This window comes from Piliocolobus tephrosceles, chromosome 11, assembly GCF_002776525.5.
Source record: "Piliocolobus tephrosceles isolate RC106 chromosome 11, ASM277652v3, whole genome shotgun sequence".
Classification (NCBI taxonomy): Eukaryota; Metazoa; Chordata; class Mammalia; order Primates; family Cercopithecidae; genus Piliocolobus; species Piliocolobus tephrosceles.
Window position 1 is genome coordinate 57,066,849 of NC_045444.1, and position 22,949 is coordinate 57,089,797.

The window sequence follows — 22,949 nt, forward strand, 5'->3', positions numbered from 1 at the left end:
CTATTAAGCCAAGTTGGGGAGTGGGGGGGTATTTGGAACAAAAAATAATAATAATCCCAAAAGCAGCAGAAAAGAATAACAGAAAGTTCAAACAGGATAAATAGAAATCATTTATTAGGAGTATCAATTTAAACCTAAATATATCAGCAAGAATATTAAATGTAAATATACTAAATGTTCCAATTAAAGAACAAACATGGTCAAACTAGTTTTTTTTAACTAATATATGTAACTTACAAGATATGGCTAAAATTCGAAAGCTGAAAGAATGAAAAAAGCTGTATCATGCAAACACCAAATGAAAGTTTATCTGTCTTAACACTAGATACGAATACTACAAGGTAAAATGTAATACTGAGATAAAGAGGGACACAATAAGAATGATGTCCTAAATTGCTGCTTTCATCATCTTAGTGCCTCTAATTTTCTGTGGCTTTAGAATTGATCACATGTATAAGACATGGTTACACCATTTACATGTCAAGCACTAGATTTGGATTAGCAGTGTTTATGCATTATATTGGTATGCAGTCATTCCTTTTTTTTTTTTTTTTTGAGATGGAGTCTCATTCTGTCACCCAGACGGGAGTGCAGTGGCACAATCTTGGCTCACTGCAACATCCACTGCCCAGGTTCAAGCGATTCTCCTGCCTCAGTTTCCCAAGTAGCTGGGATTTCAGGCGCGTGCCACCACATCCGGCTAATTTTTGTAGTTTTACTTGAGACGCGGTTTCACCGTGTTAACCTGGATGGTCTCGATCTCCTGACCTCGTGATGCACCCACCTCAGCCTCCCAAAGTGCTGAGATTACAGGCATGAGCCACTGCGCCCAGCAGCAGTTGTATACTTTAAAGCACTATATTGCAAATTTTAAAAGGGGCCTATACTGTGATTTTTGTGTGTTCTTACTAGTACCAAGGAGAGAGAATGCTTTATGTGCACTAGGTGCCTAATAATGTGTGTTTACCAGTGGGAATATAGGCAGTGTGGTATAGGGATTAGGAGTGTGGACTTGGGTTGGCATCCTTTCTTCAATCACTTCTCATCTGTGTGACTTTGGGCATGTTGTTTGTCACTGTTGCTCTTGGTGGTGAATTTTTTCTTTTGAGAGAAAGGCGAGACAAAAAACAAGCTAATATTATGGAGTCATTGAAAAGTAACTTTTAGGCAATGTTTGGTCATTTGTATATGTTCCCATATTGCACAGTTTTCCTAATTATCTTTTAAGTGAATGTATACAAGGCTGGGTGCAGTGGCTCACACCTGGAATCCCAGTACTTTGGGAGGCCGAGAAAGGTAGATTACCTGAGGTCAGGCATTCAAGACCAGTCTGGCCAACATGGTGAAACCCCGTCTCTACCAAAAATACAAAAATTAGCCAGGCGTGGTGGTGCCTAGTAGTCCCAGGTACTCAGGAGGCTGAGGTGTGAGAATCTTATGAACCCTGGAGGCAGAGGCTGCAGTGAGCCAAGATCGTGCCACTATACTCCAGCCTGGGTAACAGGGCAAGACTCTGTCTTAAAAAAAAAAATATATATATATATATATATATATATCTCTCTCAATAAAAGTATATAAAACGTTTAGTTGATATACATATCAAAACTTAATCACAGTTGTTGGTCTCATTTCTTCTCACTATATAATACTGTGGTAAATATTATGCACACAGTCATTTTTCATCCTTTGAATTGCTTTTTTTTTTTTTTTTTTTTTTTTTTTTTTTACATTTCTAAGATTTGCCTTACTGGGAGTAAATAAATTATATTTCTCTCCAGCCTGGACAACAGAGAAAGATCCTGTCTCTAAAACAAAAGGTGGGGAGGGTCGGGGGACGGGCAGGGAGAAGCAGAAGCAGGAGAAGAAGAAAAGAAATGAAAAAATCCATAGTGAGTTGTTAAAGTGCCATGCATTTTTCATTTAATTTCAGAACCTTGTGACATAGTTACTATTACTATCCCACCCTATCAAAAATAAAATCTACAGATAAGGCATTGAGAGGTTAAGTAACTTAGCATAATTAAGTGGCAAAACCCTTGAAACTATTATGTTATACTAACTTGTTATGCAATAATGTATTTTACACATGCTACCAACATCCAAAAAGTATAATGCTGCCAACTAGGTCAGAGAAGTAGGAGACACCGGGAGGAAAAATAAAGGAGGGGCAGGAGCTTGCAAAACGGTACCATTTATTAGCCTTTTGGTTTTGTTGTTTAAAACTATACAACAGACTGGGCACAATGGCTAATGCCTGTAATCCCAACACTTAGGCAGAGGCAGGAGGACTGGTTGAGCCCAGGGATTCAAGACCAGCCTGGGCAACAAAGGGAGACCATGTCTCTACAAAAAGTTAAAAAATCAGCAGGATGTGGTGGCACGCACCTGTAGTCCCAGCTACTTGGGAGGCTGAGATGAAGGGGTGTGCTTGAGGACAGGAGTTGGAGGCTGCAGTGAGCCGTGATCATGTCACTGCGCTCCAGCCTGGGAGGCAGAGTGAGACCTTGTCTCAAAAAAACGAAAAGGAAGGAAGGAAGGAAGGGAGGGAGGGAGGAAGGAAGACTGCATAATAAAAATTTTTAAATAATGAGAATAAAAAACATCCAGAGAAAATAGGAAACATTTGATAAACTGCATTAGATATTTGTTCAGTGTCAAGTTTGCAACCCTTTGATTAAGTGCAAGGCATGTGTTAATATTTAAGCCCAGTACAGTATTTCTAAGATGAGCTGAACCCTACCTGGCTCAAAAGTACATGCTCATCTCATGCATGCTGTTGGTATATGAGCTAAGCACATGTATCCTTCAAAAAAATAATCTGGCAACATTTATCAAAAGCCCTAAAATAGTTTTATACTCTGCTCTGGTAATCCTATCACTGAAAATCTAGTATTTAAAAAAAGAGGCTTTTACTGAGTTACTATATCATTATCTATGATAGTCATAAAATTAAAATTAAAAAGACATAACCTAAATGATTCACTATAGTTGTTTTTTGCTCACCATCATCCCTTTCTCAGGAAAACTACACCTCATCCAATTCACGTCATCTCAAGGAGACTGTCAATTATGGCTTTCTGTGGGTTCCCCAACTGACCCTAACCACAGCCACCAAAGTGGCTGCCCTTGCTGTAGCTCATCTCCCAGGTTCCAATGATTGGTTAAGGAACTGATAATCAGAATTGATTACCAACAACCCAGAACTGACACATGTGGACATCAGGAAAGAGAAGCTGTCTTTCAAGTGTGGTTGCTAAGTTAAAGGTGTATGTCTGGGGCTCCAGAAGCAAGAGGCTAGAAAAACCCAAAAAGGAGACAAAGAAACCCAGTGACATTACTTGCAACCTTGGATCTAGCTATTTCCAAAGCCATTCCATCATCCTCCACGTACAATTCCTACTATGTGAACCAATACACTCATTCTTCAACTTAACAAAGTTGTGTTAAGTTGTTATCACGTGTAACCAAAAGATTCATGACTAACATCCTACCTAAAGAAGAATAGTTAACCAATTATAGTGCATCCATTCAAGGAAATAACACTGACAGAATAGTGTAACTGTTAAGAATATGCACTCAGCCCAGTCTGAATCCTGGCTCTGCTAAATATTCTGTCAGTGCCTAGGTATATTATTGTTTTTTTGTTTTTTGTTTTTTGTTTTGTTTTTTTTTTTAAGGCAAGGTCTCCCTCTGCTGCCCTGGCTGGAGTGTAGTGGCATAATCATGGCTCACTGCAACCTCAACCTCCTGGGCTCAGGCAATCCACCTCAGCTTCCCAAATAGCTGCGACTACAGGCGTGCACCACAACACCCGGCTAATTTTTGTATATTTTGTAGAGACAGGGTTTCACCATGTTGTCCAGGCTGGTCTCGAACTCCTGCGCTCAAGCCATCTGCCCACCTCAGCCTCCTTAAATGATGGGATTACTGGCATGAGCCACTGTGCCCGGCCCTTGGGTACATTACTTAACTTCTCTATGCCTCGATTTCCTCATCTGTAAAGCAGGGATACTAACAGGACTTCATATGATTGTTAGGAGAAGCAAATGAGTGCCCAGAGAGTGTCCAGCATTAATAAATATGTGTATCTTTAAGTAAATGAAATAAGTATCAGAGTAGTATACAAAGTCGAGCTAAACTATATACTTACACAGATGTTTAAAAGAAATCTGCAGGAAAAGGGAAAATTTGTATTTTTTATGAGGCAAATATACAGTATCAAAAAAGGAAAAAACTAAAACATGTCTGTGGTCTCAGGAGACAGGATGAATATGATTAGCCTCACACAAACCCCTCTGACCTTCCCCAGAGGAACTACATTCATCCTCAGATAGGAAGCACTTACCTAAGTGTCCAGTGGGGAATCATGAAGTCACACAAGGTATCATATTAACAGCAGAATTTAAACCTTAGAATTTAAACCTAATTAACTTCCACCAGCTAATTAGTTTTCAAGGAAAGGCACAAATTTATGAGTATAACCAATTATTAACAATCCATATAAATGAAAAGGAAAAAATATTTTAAGTCATCCCCCAAAAACACTTATATTTGGCTAATGAATCTATGTAGAATATAATCACTTTTATTTAAATACAGGTAAAATCGCCTTCTTGAAATTCATTAAATTTCAGACCTAATGATGAAGCCACATTGGGAAAATTTAATTCAAGTTTGACAACCTACCACCTGGATCTGCTCTGTTCCGCGTATCTTTCCACTCCATGACTAATGAATTCCTCTCAATCCACTCAAATCCTGCCTCTCAATTAAGTTTGCTACATAATACATGCTACCAAAGGTTTTGTTGTTGTTGTTAGCAATAAAAGAACTAAAACTAAGTATTTTGTAAAATACTTTTTTACAGATTAACTGGACTGCACATCAAGTCTCTTTCCCCTGCCCATATTGAATACTATTAAGAGAGTCAAAGATCTGCCGCTAAAACATTCTAGTTTAAAGCCTTGTCCATCAGGTTATAAAGCCTCCACAATAAAAAGACTGCTCACAATAAACAGACTCCACAATAAATAGACAGTGGGAAATTTTTTGTTCAAATTCTAATATTTACTTGTTATGGCTCCAGTGGACTTATGAGGCCAAAATATTAAGATAAATGGAATCACAAATTAGATTACCTAACATGGAAATAAAATTTTTCATTGATGTATCGCTAACATTTTCCATGAATGGACAAAACTTATCTTAAAAAAAGGAAATGTAAGATTTGCACAGCTGGTACAGCTTTCTAAATTGGGTTGTTTGGATGGGGTTTTTGTATTTTTTAAAAAATCTTATCTTCACACGTGTATAAAAACTCATGCAAAGAAAGTTAACAAAAGTTTAGAGGTAAACTGAATAAGCCTGGAAGACTGATCAGTAAGTTAAAATTTGCTTAGAAAAACTACTAAAATCCTAAAAGCCAAATTTTCATATTTTAGGCAATATATCCCAGTGATTAAAATACACCAACTTGGTTCAAATTCCCATTATGTGCTACTCTAGGTCACACTGGTAAGTCACTTTACTTCTCAGTGCTTCAGTTTTTTCATCTGAAAATGGGAACAACAACTGTATATATCTCAGAGTTATGAAATACAAGAATTAACGTGTGAACACAATAAACTTTAGCTATTACTGTTACTGTTATCCATATCACCCTCTAAAATATAATTCACTTTTATTTAGAATTACTAAAATAACCATCTTCCTGGGTCTGAAATACGTGCACACGATACATAGAGAGATGATGTATGTGAAACAGTCCTTCAACAAAACTTTTAGTTGAGTGCCAACTCTGTAGAGTATGTCCCACTGTGCACTGAAAACATGGAAATGAACAAAATAGTCTCTGAATTCAAGACCTTTCTGTCTAGTAGACAACATAAATAAAACTATAATAAAAGTAGCATGATGCAGATGCTATGGAAACAGACAATCCTATGAGACACTAAACAACACAGGCACTTAATTAGGAGCAAACACAGGGATCTCAGATGAAATAAACTCCAGAAATATTTCCTGAGGAACAACCACCTACTTATTTCACTTCCGGGTATCACATTGTTTATGCAATTTATATCGTTAATATATTAATAAGTGTTTTCAAAAAATCAAGACTACCTATCACACTACTTACCATGCTCATAAATGTAAACACCCTTTGGTAATAATAAAGATATTTTCTTTTTTCTTTTTTTTGAGACGGGGGTCACTGTGTTGCCCAGGCTGGAGTGCCGTGGCATGATCATAGCTCAATGCATCACTGCCGTCTTGAACTCCTGGGATCAAGGGATCCTCCCACCTCAGCCTCCCCAGTAGGTAGGACTACAGACATATGCCACCATACCCAGGTAATTTTTTTTTTTTTTTTTTTTGAGACGGGGTCAGGCTGATCTCAAACTCCTGGGCTCAAACAATCCTCCTGCCTTGGTCTCCCAAAGCTGGGATTACAGGCCTGAGACACAGCACCTGGCCTGATGATATTCTCTTAAAAGAACAAAATATAGGCTGGGCGCGGTGGCTCAAGCCTGTAATCCCAGAACTTTGGGAGGCCGAGACGGGTGGATCACGAGGTCAGGAGATCGAGACCATCCTGGCTAACCCGGTGAAACTCCGTCTCTACTAAAAAATACAAAAAACTAGCCGGGCGAGGTGGCGGGCACCTGTAGTCCCAGCTACTCGGGAGGCTGAGGCAGGAGAATGGCGTAAACCCGGGAGGCGGAGCTTGCAGTGAGCTGAGATCCGGCCACTGCACTCCAGCCTGGGCGACAGAGCGAAACTCCATCTCAAAAAAAAAAAAATATAGCCTTGCAAAGGTTATACCGCCTCTTCAAGAAACATTTCCTTCACCAATAAATAAAAGTTACAAACTTTCCCCTACTAAATTATATTAGGACTAATGTCACAGGAATGACAATATTTTTGAGCTGGAAGAGGCTTTTGAGGGCCTCTAATCCAATGCTCTCATTTTACAGATGAAAAGAGGCTGTGAAGTATAATGGGAAAAAAACCAACCTGAAAGTCAGAAAACTGAATTTTGGGCCCAACTGTCTTACAGCGAAAGCCTGTGCAAATTATCTGTTTCCTCATCTGTAAAATGAGAGGTTTGTACTAGATTGCTTCCAAGATCTGTTTCAGCTCTGTAATTCATGGTTTATGGAACTGAAGCAGAGATAAGCAACTTGCCCAAGGTCACACAGCTAGTTAATAGCAAAGTAAAGACAACCCTCAGATTCCAACTACGATCACTTTCTCCCCTATACCATATTGCTTCTCCTACTTCATAACAATACTCCTGTAATTTATTCTAAGATTCTTGAAAATCATTAATAAGCATAAAGGAGTTTATGAAACTAAATGACTGATTTCTACAGCTCTTCTAGAGAAAATGAGCTTTAAATCCAAATGCAACAAGTACATGAGGTCTCAAGCTGGGTATTATTACTTACTACACTTATTAATATTAAATTGACCTCAAAAAAGTTGTCAGAATTTATGCTTAAATTCTCACCATCTAAAAATCCAACTCACAGAAGAGATTACGTGCCATGCAAAATTAAAATATGAATTGTTGTAAGTAAGGATAAATATTATAGGTATAATTCTAGGAATAAGATGGGAATTTAAATTCTTCATTTATGTTCTAGTTATATTTAATATGCATTTTTAAATTCAAAAGAGATCAATTTAAACACTTTTCTTTCTTCTTTCCTCTTTTCAGACTCTCTAGGTTTAAAAACGTTAGAATAGCTTAAGCATATTACTTCTGAAATCATGTAAACAATTACAAATAAAAGACTATATAAACTATGCTCATAGTTTCTCTTACAAAACTGAAAATCAGCCCCCATAGTATTCTAAAATTCTGTGCTGAAATATATTGCAACTCTACTAAATTGTATCATAAACAGCATTTGGTTCTCTAAAATGTCTGAAGCTTATTATATTTCACAGGGAATTTAGCAAGATTTCATGAAGACTGATCTTGCTGACACCAGAAAATACAGGAAAATTATGGGAGGAAAAGCACAATAAAAATGCAAAATAGTAATAAAGTCAACAATAGTTTCATACTACGGACTTGAAAGAACATTCAAAAACGTTAATGAATATATAAGTATAGCTTAACTATATTCAGGGATCTTTAAAGAATCATAGAATGTTTACATTTTTGAATTGGATGAAGCCTTAAGTCACTAATCCAATAGCACTCATCATAAGAATCTACAGAATTTATCTCCACCTCCCCAAAAAACATGTCCCTGTAGTGCACTTTAAATTCTCAAAACTAACTACTACTTTCCATTGTTGTTAGTGGTTGCGAGTTCCATTGTAGCTCCACTGTTTCACTGTTTCAAGTCTAGTCATACAGTTCTTACATTCTTGTAAAAAAATTAGATTGACCTCAATCTATGTCCTCCTAATTTTCACCAGTTGGTCTGCCTTCTAAAGCAGGAGAATGGATCTATTCTCCCTCCTACTTATTAAAATTAACAGGTTTTTACATCCTATTTACTGAAATCCAGGTTTCTTAAATACCTGGAGACAGCTATCATGTCTCCCACCCGTTAGTCTCTTCTGTAAATATATGTTCCTAGACTTCTGTAGATCCTAGAGACATTTCTGGAATACAATGCACTTTCACATTGTAAGTAACTTCAAAAAAAAAAAAAAAACTGCCACTTGTTGAATTTTGATGTAATACCAAAGAATACTCACTCCTTCCTTTTCCAACCATGTATCTACATGAAGCTGGATTCTCTTCACATATCTCAACCAAAACATCATAACAGAAGACAGACACAAAATCCAGCTGTCTTCTCCTAGTAAGCCAGAAATCAAGGTGATTTGCAAAAATATAAAACACCACCACTGGTCTAGTTTCTTTGGTTTTAGAACATATTTATTCTTCATAAAAATTTCTATTTACAACACACTTTATTTTTAAATTAAATATATTTGAAATTGTGATTTAATTTCTAAAGTAGCAAATATTAGTAGACATAGCCACATAAACCTAAATCTCCTTGGGGTCCTCAATAATTGTTCAGCGAGTAAAGAGGCTCTGAGGTCAAAAGGCGAAAGCATAGTCTATTTCGCACAAGATTTTCAAACTTCCATTCTGGTTTCTCTCTCTTCTCTCTCCTCTAATGTGTAAATGTACCATTGTAAAGGAGACATCTGTCACGTATCTATTCATGAGCTAGAATCCTTAAACATATAACCCTGTCTTCCTCCAGCTAGCGATTTCAAAAAATTAAAGGTCTACAGGGCCATCTGGTACACCTTCGTTTTTAACATCTCATTACTAAATCATCTGAAGTCAAACACTTTAATTCTTCTAAGGAATGCAGTCTTTAAATATGGAAACAGAGCAAGTTTACAGTTTAATCGTACTATCATGACATCTTTTTTTGAGAGTGTCTCACTCTGTCACCCAGGCTGGAATGCAATGACGCTATCTAGGCTCACCACAGCCTTCACCTCCCAGGCTCAAGCAATCCTCCCAACTCAGCCTCCCGAACCACGCCCAGGTAATTTTTCTATTTTTTGTAGAGACAGGGTTTCACCATGTTGTCCAGGCTAGTCTTGAACTCCTAAACTCAAGCAATCCACCCACCTAGGCCACCCAAAGTGCTGGGATTACAGGCTTGAGCCACCACTCCTGGCCCATACCATCCTTTTGGCCAAGTTTTCACTATTTACAAAAAAAAAAAATCAAATTATTTATACTTGGCAGGAGCAGGAAAGAAAATGCAAGTGTTCTGTATAACCAATCATTTGATTCTCAGCAATAACCCATTCAAAAGTATCCATGTACTGATATGCAAAAAAACCCAACTACTTATCTAGCCATTATGACACTAGGTTCCTAGGCTTCAACAAAGCAAAACTGGGCTTTACTTGAAAACCTTTCTAACTCCTCACTCCCTTAATCACAGGATTATAGAAGACAAAATGGGATGGAGATTATAGGTTTAAAAGATTCAACAGAAAATCTAGAGCTACATCGCTGAACACCTCAAACAGAACCACAAGATTGGTAAGGGAAAAAGCTTTGGGATCCAGGGAAAAGAAATCTACACTATATTTATCATATAATTTCCTAAATTCTAATAGATTCCCAAATCTTAAAGAGCTGTATTGTATTTGTAATAAAACTATATGAATATGATAATGGTAATAAGGTAAAAAGAGAGAAAGAAAACCACAACATACAGCATCAAAAATAATCAGATTATAATATTAGATTTTTGGTTTCAGACGTCAAAACTTCAAAATAAGTAACTTTTACAGATGCTTATGGCATATCTTTAAAAGTAACCCATTTTCAAAGTTAAATTTGCCTAAAAGGAGTTCATCACATAGAATATTTATGTAAGTTCATATACATGTTCATCTCTTTGAAGTTTCAATTCTTCTATTACTCTATGTTAAACTGGCTCAATTTTTCAAGAAACAAAGTTCTCTTCTTGACACATACAATACATTCAAGTTCCATTAATATCAATGGTTCTTACTAGCAGTAACTAGCCGTCAAAAAGCTTTCTAAAACTTCATCAATTTATATAATGTAGTAACATGTATACCTGAAAAAGGTGCTAAACACTTGTTAAAATAAAAACTGAGATTTCGCTCAATAGAAAACATCTCCATTTTGATACTCAGGGCTTCATATTCCTGTTAGCGTTAGTGAAATCTGAGAACACATCGCCAAACTTCAAAATGAATATAACCCTAGAGAGGATTAATAGTTTTAACTTGCATGCTGGTTGGTCAAAAAGAAATATCCCTCTGTAGCTATACAGGTACTTGGCATGAAGCTTAACTTTCACAAAAGCCTGTCCTATGATATCATGAATTAACAGAAACTCACTACTTTAGGTTACATAAAAACCCACTGCAATCTAAACTGCCGGAAAAAATTATGGTTATTTGGAAGCTCAAGCTAAACGATTCCAACCCCTCCAAATTTTCAAACATCAGGAAAAGTGCAGAATGTTTTTAAGTTGAAGTAACCTCAGAAACTCACAATCTAGATGTTTTGTCTCCCAAATTCCCAATACTGATAACAGATGTCAACAGATAAACAATTCAATACTATGTCCTCAGTATCCAGTTCACGGCCTGGCTCACAGTAATGGCTCAATAAATATTCGAGAAACGAATGAATGATGATATAGTCTTAAATAAGAAACAATCAAATGGTCTTTTTAAACCCACAACACTAACACAAAACATCTTAATGAAACTACAAACAAAAGTAAAAGCATGCTAAAAGCACCAACTTCTCTATAAAATACATTTTAAACCGTTCATTTGGAAATTTTCAAGTGCAAAAGAATCACCAGATATATTAAATTTTTAGTCATTTAATACTTTTTACATTCTAATAATGAAAGCTCAGCGTTGGGATAAGATGAAAGGGAGAAACGTCAGTCAATGTATTCCGCCTGTTTAATGGATCCCATAAATCAAAGCTTTCCGTGAATTTTCTAGAGCATATTCATGCCAATCTTTAAGCCTATTGTCACTTTCACACATGCTCACAGGAACAAAATGACAAAGAATGCTATGCCTGAACCACTGGATTCAGGACACAAAACACTTGATTAACAATTGTCAAGGCTCTGGATAGTAAATATCGACAGATATTTTCAAAATAAAGTACTCCCACCGATTCCTACATAAATCGAAGCTCTTGATTTCTTTAAAACATTCACTAGACTGCTGAACTTCCAGACGTTTGAAAATATGCCTACAATCTCCTCGTGTGCGACAACTGGGAGTGAACAACCCGTTTACCAATTGCGGATGAACATCGCTAAGCGTTTTCCAGACAAAAGAGCGTTAAAAGACATTCCATGAACATTTATTCATCACCCATAAATGTGTTTTCTCCCAAATTTCATTTTATGTCGTATCCTTAAAGTTAAATACAGCAAGTTGAAATTTTAGTCAAAAGCACGCCGGTGCCTTACAAGCTGTCTAACTGCTACATCTGGTGGCAGCACACTTGCTTGCAAGAAGCCAGAAAACTTAGAAAACAATTGTAACCGATCTAGTGCGTGTTTGCAATAACCTTTATGCAGATATTTCCCACAAAACCCACGACCCTGTCAGAGAAGAACAGTAGCCTACTTGCAGCAGAGAATATAACGCACAAACACGCAGGAGGCAACGGCGAAGGAGAGAAAGTTGCAACCATCTGGAGGGGCGGTTTTAAAAGCCTGCCCACGAGTCAGTCTGTCGTTTAAATTGCTCTAGGGGGCCACACGGGGGATCAAAGTCTGCCTAGATAATTTCAGCGTCTCTCCCCAAAGGAGAGACCCTGCAAGCGAGGGGCATCCTCCAGGTCCGGGGCAGCAAAGCTCGCAGAGCGGGGACCGCCTCTATGGGAGGAGTGCGCGGGGGAAGGGGAGGGGGCTCGAGGACGAAGGCTCCAGCGGGAGGGAAAACCCACCAGAGACCGGAGGCCAGGAGGTTAGGAGTACTGAGTGTGCTGGCAAATGGAGCAGAAAGGGGCTCGCGACCGGGGGGAGGCTTCCCACCCTCGCAGAACTGGCTCCCAGGAACCCCAGGCGAGTCTGTGCGCCTCGCCCCGTCCCCACCAGCGCGCACCCCCTCATCCGTCTCCTCCGCCACCCGCGAACCACCACCCACAGCCAGGGCAATACCTCCCCAGAGCCGGGGAGCCGGGCGGCCTCCCGTCCACCTCGCCACCATCCCCCACCCCGGGGTCTGGCGGAGGAGACCCGGGGGGTCGCGGGGGTCCGCGGCACGGGAGGGGAGGCCCGCGAGCGGGCGCGGGCGCGGCAGTGCTTACCTTCCCTGGGCCTCCCGGATGGCGGCGTGTGATTCAGCAGGGACCTGGCCGCCGCCGCCGAGCCCGGGGTTGGAGACGTGGAGAGCTGGGACCAAGATGGCGGCCCCTCCAAACTTCCACTGCTACTTTGGACACTCATCAAGCTACTTTCTGGGAACCCGACTCCCCCCCTGCGACGGCAGCGGCGGCAACGGCACCGGCACCCGCCTCCGTCATGGCGGGGGCCGCGCTAAGGGCGAGCTAGAGAGCGAGGGCTGGGAGGGGAGAGTCAAGGGGATGGGGGAGGAAACCGAGAAGAGGGGAGGGGGGGAGGAAAGAGGTGAGGGAAAGAGAGGGGACAGGGAGGAGGGAAAGGGGGAGAAGCTAGGGAGCGGGCGGGCGCGCCGGAGAAGAGGCGGAGGGAAAGAGCGCGGCGGCGGAGGCGTCGAGGGGGTGCCCTGGGGCCGGGGTCGGAGCGCGGGCTGCGCCGGCCGAGGAGACTTCCGCGGGCGGAACCTGCCGGCACCTCTGCAGTGCGTCGGCCCCCGGCGTCGCCCGGGAGGCGGCGGCGGGCGGTGGGTGGCGGCTGAGGCGGCGGGGTAACCTCTGCATCAGTTACAGGCGGCGGCGGCGTCACGCGCCGCCTGTGCAAACACTATCGCGAGGCTCCTGCGCCTCCGGTAGCGGCGGCGGCGGCAGCGGCGGCCGCGGGAGCAGGCTTGGGGGAGGGACCTGCCAGGGACTGTGGGCGGGGGGGTTGGGGGCATGGGGAGGGAGCGAGCGCGCGAGGGAAGAGACGACAGCGTCGGGGCGACCCTGCCGCACCCGCGGATCGCCGCGCGGCGGGGGAGCCCGGGGTTGCCGGACTCGCGTGCGCGGGGGCAGCGTCCCCGCGCCGGCCGGAGGGAGGCGCGCCCCCGCCGCGCCACTCGGGCTCGGGCGCTGCTGCCACCTGACTCCCCCTCTATTCCCGCGGAAGCGCGCCTGGCTCATGACCCACACCCAACCCGGGGAGAAATGCTGCTGCTCTCGCTCAGCTGCCGCTTCTCGGGAGTTCAATGTGATCGTTTCTCAAAATGGAACTGAAAAGTTGAAAGTTCCTTCTTTCTTGCCCCTCTGTACTATGCAGAAAAACGTATGTGCGCCTCCCCGTCTGCAGAATGGGAATAATGACCGAATAAAACAGCTCTGAAATGGGTAGTGGGAGAGTAGGGAAATAAAACTTTCTCATGTTTTCTAAAAAATAGTGAAGGAATCTTTAATGAAGAAATTGAAAATTACCGGTTTCGTAGACTGAATGGTATAGCAATTCTTTGTTTTAAAACAGTTAAGTGGAAAATCTAAATGAAAAATGTGATTACTGAATTCACATATGTAGGAAAACTATACAGCGTTCATCTTGTAGAAGGTATGGTTTCTAGAAATTTCTAATTTGTTTCTAGTGTCTCCGCTGAGTCCCGACTACAAAAATCCCAAAACAAATGACAGCATTTGCTAAAATTTATAGATACAGTGTAGCTTTCTGCAGACCCACACAAGTACACTCACACCAGGGACTGGGCTTCTTGTACATAAAAGAGCAGTCTAGTTCAGGAAAACTACAACAAGGTTATTTCTCTCTTTAAAAAAACCAAATTGAATAGAGCACTAAAAAGATTATAACATAGCGCTACTGCACAGACATGAGGAAATAGCATGATTACCAGGGGGACAAAAATGTCGTTTCTATTTTTTATTTTTATGACTTTGCATTTCTCATAGTAATGTTTTGTTCAGATAAACTATCATACTAGAAAAGAACTTTGATTGTCAGTTATCTCCAAAAGTAATTGTAGTTGCCCTGTGCTTTAGATACTTAAGTGAGTTTTTAGTCTTGTCTGCTTTTCAAACTTAAGAGGGACATCTCACAACTTTATTGAGGTATGATTGACAAAATAAACTGCACATATTTAAAGTGTACAATTTCTGGCTGGGCACGATGGCTCACACCAGTAACCCCAGCACTTTGGGAGGCTGAGGCGGGCAGATCACGAGGTCAGGAATTTGAGAACAGCCTGGCCAATATGCTGAAACCCCGTCTCTACTAAAAATAAAAAATTAGCCGGGTGTGGTGGCACATGCCTGTAGTCCCAGCTACTGGGGAGGCTGAGGTGGGAGAATGGCTTGAACCTGGGAGGCGGAGGTTGCGGTGAGCCGAGATCGCGCCATTGCACTCCAGCCTGGACGACAGAGCGGGACTCCTAGACTCCGTCTCAAAAATAAATAAAAATAAAGTGTACAATTTGATTAAGTTTTGATGTATATACATCCCTGAAACCACTTCTACAAGGAAAGTGGTGAATGTATCTATCACCCTCCAAAGTTTCCTCTATCCCTTTGTGGTTCCTTCTCCACTCTACTTCCATTCTCTCTAACCACAGATCTTCTTTCTGTCATATGGGTAGCTTTACATTTCATAGAATTTTAGATAAATGTTGGCCATACAGTCAATTTGTACTCTTGTCTGCTTTTTTTTTTTTTTTTTTTTTTTTGAGACAGAGTCTCACTCTGTTTTGCCCAGGCTGGAGTACCATTTTGGCTTACTGCAGCCTCTTGCCTCCCGGGTTCAAATGATTCTCCTGCCTCAACCTCCTGAGTAGCTGGAATTACAGGCATGTGCCACTACAGCCAGCTAATTGTGTATTTTTAGTAGAGACAGGGTTTCACCATGTTGGCCAGGCTGGTCTGGAACACCTGACCTCAGGTGATCCGCCCACTTTGGCCTCTCAAAGTGCTGGGATTACAGGCATGAGCCACTGTGCCCGGCCTTGTCTGACTTCTTTCACTCAACATCATTATTTTGAGAGATTCGTCCACATTGTTGCATTATCAATAGTTTGTTTGTATTTTTAAGTAGCATTCCACTGAATGAGTATACCACACTTGTTTATCCATTAAACTATTGATGGACATTTGCGTTGTTTTCACTTTTTGGCTATTATGAATAATGCTGCTAAGAACATTCATGTACAAGTCTTTCTGTGGACATAGATTTTCCTTTCCCTTGGATACATATCCAAGATCTTGCCATTCGATTTTTATACCTGAGTACATGCACTGTAAGAGGAACAGAGTTTCTGTAATGACATGTTGATAAATGTATGCTCTTTCTGTATTTTTAAGAGTAGGCTTAGTCAGCAGATTGCAGTGAAAAGAATACGGGACGGGAAGGAAGTTAAGAGACCTGAGTATTAGTCTCAGCAGGTAACGATTCAATTTCTTCATCTACAAGAAAGAGGTTAGAGTCACTGAGTGATTTTTTAAAGCTCCTACCTGAGACTATACAGAGCTCAGTTCCTCTCAAAAATGGTAAATAAAGCCCAACCAAAAAGGTTTGATGATGGTAGGTTCTCTCTCCCAACCTTCTCCAGAGCTTCAAGCTTTTCAGTTGCCCTTATACCAATTCATATTACTTTTTTTTTTTTTTCAGTTGTCACCCAGGCTGGAGTGCAGTGGTGCAATCTCGGCTTACTGCAACCTCTGCTTCCCAGATTCAAGCAAGTCTCATGCCTCAGCCTCTTCAGTAGCTGAAACTGCAGGTGCCCGTCACAATGCCTGGCTAATTTTTTGTATTTTAGTGGAGAGGGGGTTTCACCATGTTGCCTAGGGTGGTCTCAAACTCCTGAGCTCAGGCAGTACACCCACCATGGCCTCTTAAAGTGCTAGGGTTACAGGCATGAGCCACCACATCCGGCCTAACTCATGTTACATTTAATGCAGATTGGCTACGTTTATTTTTAATGATAACTAGACGATTACAGCATATACATGATCAAGTTACTTTCATTATATTTTTGTTGTGAATACTTCCTTAAAAGGACAATTAAATGTTTGATTCCTGTCTTCATGTAGTTTTTGATCAGACAGTACTCACCAACCTTAAAAATAAAGGCCCCTACTGGCAATAGGGAGTTATTTAAACAAACTGCGGCTTAGCCTGAAAATGGAATGTCATGCCATTATTTAAAACCATGTCTTCAAAGAATACCAAAGAAGATAACATTTTCACACTATAGTAAGTGGAAAAAATGGATATGATCTGGATTTATTCGTAAGTATGCATCAGAAACAACTAGAAGTACTCAGGAGGCCAAGGTGGGAGGATCACTTGAACACAAGAGTTCAAGACTAGCCTGAGCAACATGATGAGACCCCATCTCTTCAAAAAAAAGAAAAACTGGAAGTATGTGCCCCCGAAAGTTAATAATAACTAGCATTGGGCTTTGAGATTACATAGTTATTATTTCTTCATGTATGCTTTTCCAAATTTTGTAAAACAAATCATGTATTTCTTTTTACATTCAGAAAAAGTTCAATAAATACTTTTGAAGTAATTGAAGCATAAAGAAGGCCTCTGGACATAAGTTGTGCAAATACATAATTTTATAAAATGATTATGTCAAATAAATGAAAACTTTTAAATGGCAAGTAGAGGCTTCTCCGCACCTTGACATTTGCTAGTATATGGGCATTCAAAAAATGTCTGATAAAAAAATAGATCAAGGCTGGGAATGGTGTCTCACACCTGTAATCCCAGCACTTTGAGAGGCTGAGGCAGGAGGATCACTTGAGCCTAGGAGTTGAAAACTAGCCTGGGCAACAGAGTAAGACCCCATCTCTATTTTTAAAAAAGAAAAAGATTAGATGGTTAGAGTGATAGATTACACAATAAGAAAAAATATACAAAAGTCAGAAGAGTCCAGATTCAGACAGAAAGAGACACCTGCCACTCTGTAGGGAAGAAGAAATCTCAAGAGCAAGAAGAGATCATTGGAAGCTTTCTGGCAATCTTCCATGGAAGAATATTCCCAGAGGGAAAGCCTGCTTGAGAACACAAAAATGAACTGAGCAAGTAAAAGGTAGTAAACCTGCCTAGAAAGAATCAGGAAGAGACTGGAGAGAACGTTCTGAGTGCTCCATGGGGACAGGGCCTTAAGCCTCTAGTACAGACCAAGGGCTCCGTCAGTGTTGTGGAATTAATGAATGATGACGATCAATAAGCTGGGATTCAGGTGAAAGGGCAATGCAGGAGAAGTCTTCAATGATGACTAGAGGATTATAGCATATACATGATCAAGTTACTTTAGTTATATTTTTGTTGTGAATACTTCCTTAGAGGGACAATTAAATGTTTGATTCCTGTCTTCACGTAGTCTCCTACTAGAAGGTCAGATGCAAAAGTGGAAGGTTTGAGCCCCGATCTGTAGGATGATCATAATTTACAACGATGTTTAGTAGACGCTTTACTATTTCTATACTGTAGTAAAAATATTTACAAAGCATCCAATATTATAGACATACTAAAATGCATTTTATACTCTTAACATTTGATTACTTCTAAACTCAAGGAAAAGATTAATGTCTGAGCCACCTAAGCCCCTTTCCCCCAAACCAACAAGAAATGAGCCCAGAGGCCAGGCGCGGTGGCTCATGCCTGTAATCCCAGCATTTTGGGAGGCCGAAGTGGGCAGATCACAAGGTCAGGAGTTCGAGACCAGCCTGACCAACATGGTGAAGCCCCGTCTCTACTAAAAACAGAAAAATTAGCCAGGCATGGTGGCGCACGCCTGTAATCCTAGCTACTCAGGAAGCTGAGGCAGGAGCATTGCTTGAACCCAGGAGGCGGAGGTTGCAGTGAGCCGAGATTGTACCATTGCACTCCAGCCTGAGCAACAAAGGGAGACCCCGTCTCAAAAAAAAAAAGAAAAGAAATGAGCCCAGAGACTGGATGAGGTATCCTTTCTGAGTACTCCTATACAGTGGGATACTGGAGCCTGTTCGTAATATCCTGGGAGATTATGTACATGGCTTCCCAACTCCACGTTCAGTAATGTTACATGTTACAATTGTAGCTTGAAGTCAGCCATAGTGAGAGTACTTATAAATCCTAGGTCAGCAAAAGCTACAAGTTAGAGCTGCTTCTCCCCATCAGAGCCAGTTATTAAGCACTCACCAGCACACCACTGCTCCCATCATACATTTGTCATTGCTGTACTGTTCTCTGTTCTCTATTTCCCCCTCTTGGCTGAAAGCCTAGGGAGGTCAAGGACCCTTCTCTATAATGTTTACAGTTGTATTAATACCCAACATCTAGCACCTGCCTGGCATACAGTTGTGGAGCCAACCAACTACCTACACAGCTGGTTAATAAGCACTGGAGTCCCCCGAGCTAACCTGCTCATAAACATCTAAGCTGGCCATCTAGCAGAGGAAGAATAGGCCAAATGCCCCACCATCCCCTCACACTCATCCTTCATTGCCCAATGTTTGTGGTTTGATAAAGTTCACTGACCTTGTTAGGGTTTTCAGATTAAACTGTGAATATTGTGTAGGCCATATTTATCCTAAAAAGTTTTTTATTTATTTGAAATTCAAATTATCCGAGCATCCTGCATTTTAATTTGCTAAATCTGGCAACCCAAGCCCTTTTGAAGTAAGCAAAAAGATAGTTCGGAAGGTGGTATCTATGAAAGACGAAGATTTTGTGACCTGGCAGTTCCCTTCCAAAGAATATATCCTAGAGGAATTCTTGCTGCTATGCACCAGGAGATAGAACAAGAACGTCTGCAGCACTACTGTTTGTAGTAGTCAAAACCTGGAAACTACCCAAATGTCCATCAACAAGAGAATGGATAAATTAGAGATATGTATATTTATACAGCGGGATACTACATAATTAAAATGCTCACAAATATAATGCTCATTAAAAAGAACAAGTTACAGAAGAACAAAGTCAGTTTGATTCCTCCTAAAATATGCAGAATCATTCAAAACTAAGTAATATATTGTTCAGGAATACATATGTGATTAAACTACAAGGAAAAAAATGTAATTGAGAAGCCAGGATCAGAGTGGTTACCTCCTTCAGGGAAAAGGGCACATGTGATCATGCGAACTCACAGGGACTTCAAACACACTGCTAAAAGCACCACTTGTTAAGCTGGGTGGGAGTACAGAGGTATGTTTGTCTTATTCTTTCTCTTTAAACTACATGTATATATTAGATCTACTCTTACATGTATGAATTATTACATTACAAATGTTGAGTTGAGGAGTACTGGGCCTTCTTCCGTCTTATCAGAGTGAATTGAAATGTCAACATGGCCTCCTCTGCCTGGACTCACCTCCAGATTTTTGTTTCCTTCTTTGTCCAAAGGTATGAATACAGATCAGAGCTTTTAAGATGCCTACCCTGCAATCTCAACATGTCCCCTCAATAGTTTTTTTGATTAGTTGCTTAGACAAATGGCTCCATTACATTAGATTATGAAGAATTCTCATTTCATTAAGTTGGTTCTATCTTCATTGTACAATTCACAAAACCACTGCTTGAAGGTTTTGGTTTCCAAATCCTGAAGAGATAGTTCCAAGCTTTTGTATATAATAGGTTAGATGACACCTCCTCTGCTCTCTCCAGTGATGGAAATGTTTTCTCTCAGATTTGTCAATCCACTTGGAAAAAAAGAAAACTTTGGTCCATACATAACAAAAACTGGAATTACTAGATTCTCAAACAAAAACTGGAATTACTAGATTTATTTCACCTGAGGTTAAAAAAATTGTAACCAACTTCAGAACAATAATATCCCCTCCCCCAAAGTGCACTAGAAGCTCTCCTCCAAGGACATGGTATTATGAAATGTTTACAAAAACAAAGTACAACAAGCAAACAGTGCTCATATTACAAATTTTGAATCAACAGTTTACCTCTTAATAAAGCAGGCAACTTTGAAAAGTAATTAAAAATGTATAAATTATAATTTATAATTCTAGTGTTACACTTTACTCATCCTAAATTTTACTGATTAAACCAAAATATAAATTTATCACATTAGAGGAAAAAACAAAAATGCCCAAAATCTTACTCTGGACATTGTTTCTGCAGCATAAATTTTTTCGTAGGCAAAAGAAATGGAAGTTTCTTTTCATAAAAAAAATCAAACTTCTTTGATTTTTGACAATATCTTTCCCACTCCATAGTAAAGATTTTCAAAATTACTTAATGCTTTCCCAGAAAATAAAAACTTAAATGCCAAATCTTTCTTAATTAGATACATGACAAAGGAGACATATATAACCTCATATGTATTTAGAAACTTTGAAACAATATGGAAATGTAAAATATTGATGAGAATTTCTTCCTCCTCTTCCTCAAAAAAAAAAAAAAAAAAAAAAAAGAGTCAAAATGCCACCATGAAGTAAGAACGGGGATTCTGGGCTGCAAGTGATTTTTTGTTCCATGATCTAGGTGCTGATTACAAGTCTGTTCAGGGCGCGGTGGCTCATGCCTGTAATCCCAGGACTTTAGGGGCAAATCAGGACCATTCTCCCATGGATTTGACATAATTCAATGAACCATGAATCACTGAATCATAAAAAGAATTCATAGTTTGGAAGATAGGGGTTGGAAAGAGCTGACGTCTAAAACAGACTCTAGCTATACATACAAGATAATATAAACACCAATAATGGGAGATAAGTTGATGCTAAGTCTAAAATGTTAATAGAACTATCACAACAATATAGTCACATTGAGATTTTATTTATAAAGATGGGAGTTATTCTGGAAGTGTGTGCTCAGGGCGCAGTGGCTCACGCCTGTAATCCTAGCACTCTGGGAAGCAGGGGCAGGTGGATCACTTGAGGTAAGGAGTCTGAGACTAGCCTGACCAACATGGTGAAACCTCGTCTCTACAACAAATACAAAAAGCTGGGCGTGGTGGCACGTGCCTGTAATCCCAGCTACTTGGGAGGCTGAGGCAGGAGAATCGCTTGAACCTGGGAGGCAGAGGTTGCAGTGCGCCGAGATCTTGCCACTGCACACCAGCCTGGGCAACAGAGACCCTTTCTCAAAAAAAAAGAATTATTTTTGATCCACTAATTTCATTCTGGGAATCTATCTGGAAGAAACAATCTTAAATTCGAAAAAATGTGTCTGTGCTTTTTCGCTTTGTACACAAAGATAATTCTATTCAACATTATTTATAATAACAATATAATTGAAAATAACCTAAATGTACAATATTAAGCATATGGTAATAAATTGTGGCTCATCCATCTTATAGAAGGCCATTAAAATGTTTGTGAAGATTTTATAATAACCAAAAGCAATAGTTTGCTTATAAGAGCATCTCAGTGAATAAAGCAACATAAATATATATATACAATATAGTCTCGATCATATAAAAAGTGTATAACAAAAAGAATGAGAGGAAATATATCAAAATATTTTTATTACCGGTTCTCACTATCTTGCCCAGGCTGGCCTTGAACTCCTGGGTCAAGGGATTCTTCCACATAATTGGAATTACAGGCATGCACCGCCAGGCTCAGTTGAAAATATAACAAAGTATTAAGAGTGGTTGTCTTGCTGTGGTAAAATAATGGCAGATTTTTGTTGCTGGCCTTTGTACTTTTCAATATTTTCCAAATGTTTTATAGGAATAGCAATTACTTTATGGGAAAACAAATGCTGTATTTTTTCAAATGACGGAGTTTACTACCCCAGATTAAATTAACGAAGACCAAGAAAAAGAAGGATTAACAGGGGCTAGAAGAAAAACAAAATGTTTGGTGCCTTTTTTTCCACAGATAGTTAAAAGCTATTGTTTGGCTTTTTATTGATTCAATTAAGCCAAGGTAGATGTTAAAAGTATTTGTGGGCCGGGCGCGGTGGCCCAAGCCTGTAATCCCAGCACTTTGGGAGTCCGAGGCGGGCGGATCACGAGGTAAGGAGATCGAGAGCATCCTGGCAAACACGGTGAAACCCTGTCTCTACTAAAAAATACAAAAAACTAGCCTGGCGAGGTGGCGGGCGCCTGTAATCCCAGCTACTTGGGAGGCTGAGGCAGGAGAATGGCGTAAACCCAGGAGGCAGAGCTTGCAGTGAGCTGAGATCCGGCCACTGCACTCCAGCCTGGGTGGCAGAGCGAGACTCCATCTCAAAAAAAAAAAGTATTTGTGGACAGCTTTCAGGAACCCACTTGCAGAATCAGAGGAATGGCCATCTTTGAAAATCACAGTAGAAAATAAGAGCAAACAAAACTAAGTCTGCAGAGCAAATGACAAAACTGAAAAGAAACAGCATGCACACATGAAAAGA

General features: G+C 40.3%; 1 protein-coding gene across 2 annotated transcripts in view; it reads right to left on the minus strand.

Moving 5' to 3' along the window:
- The window catches only part of TLK1 (tousled like kinase 1), a 172,587-nt gene extending 158,930 nt beyond the window's left edge, over positions 1-13,657 (minus strand). Inside the window, exon 1 of one of the 2 annotated variants that reach the window (XM_023185933.3) lies at positions 12,830-13,657. Coding sequence is in view for 1 of the 2 variants with exons in the window: in XM_023185932.3 (XP_023041700.2) it covers positions 12,830-12,968 (139 nt within the window). In the remaining variant the exon portion in view is untranslated. The remainder of the gene's footprint in view (positions 1-12,829) is intronic. The other variant, XM_023185932.3, reaches the window with a different exon arrangement.
- Positions 13,658-22,949: the final 9,292 nt, after the last annotated feature.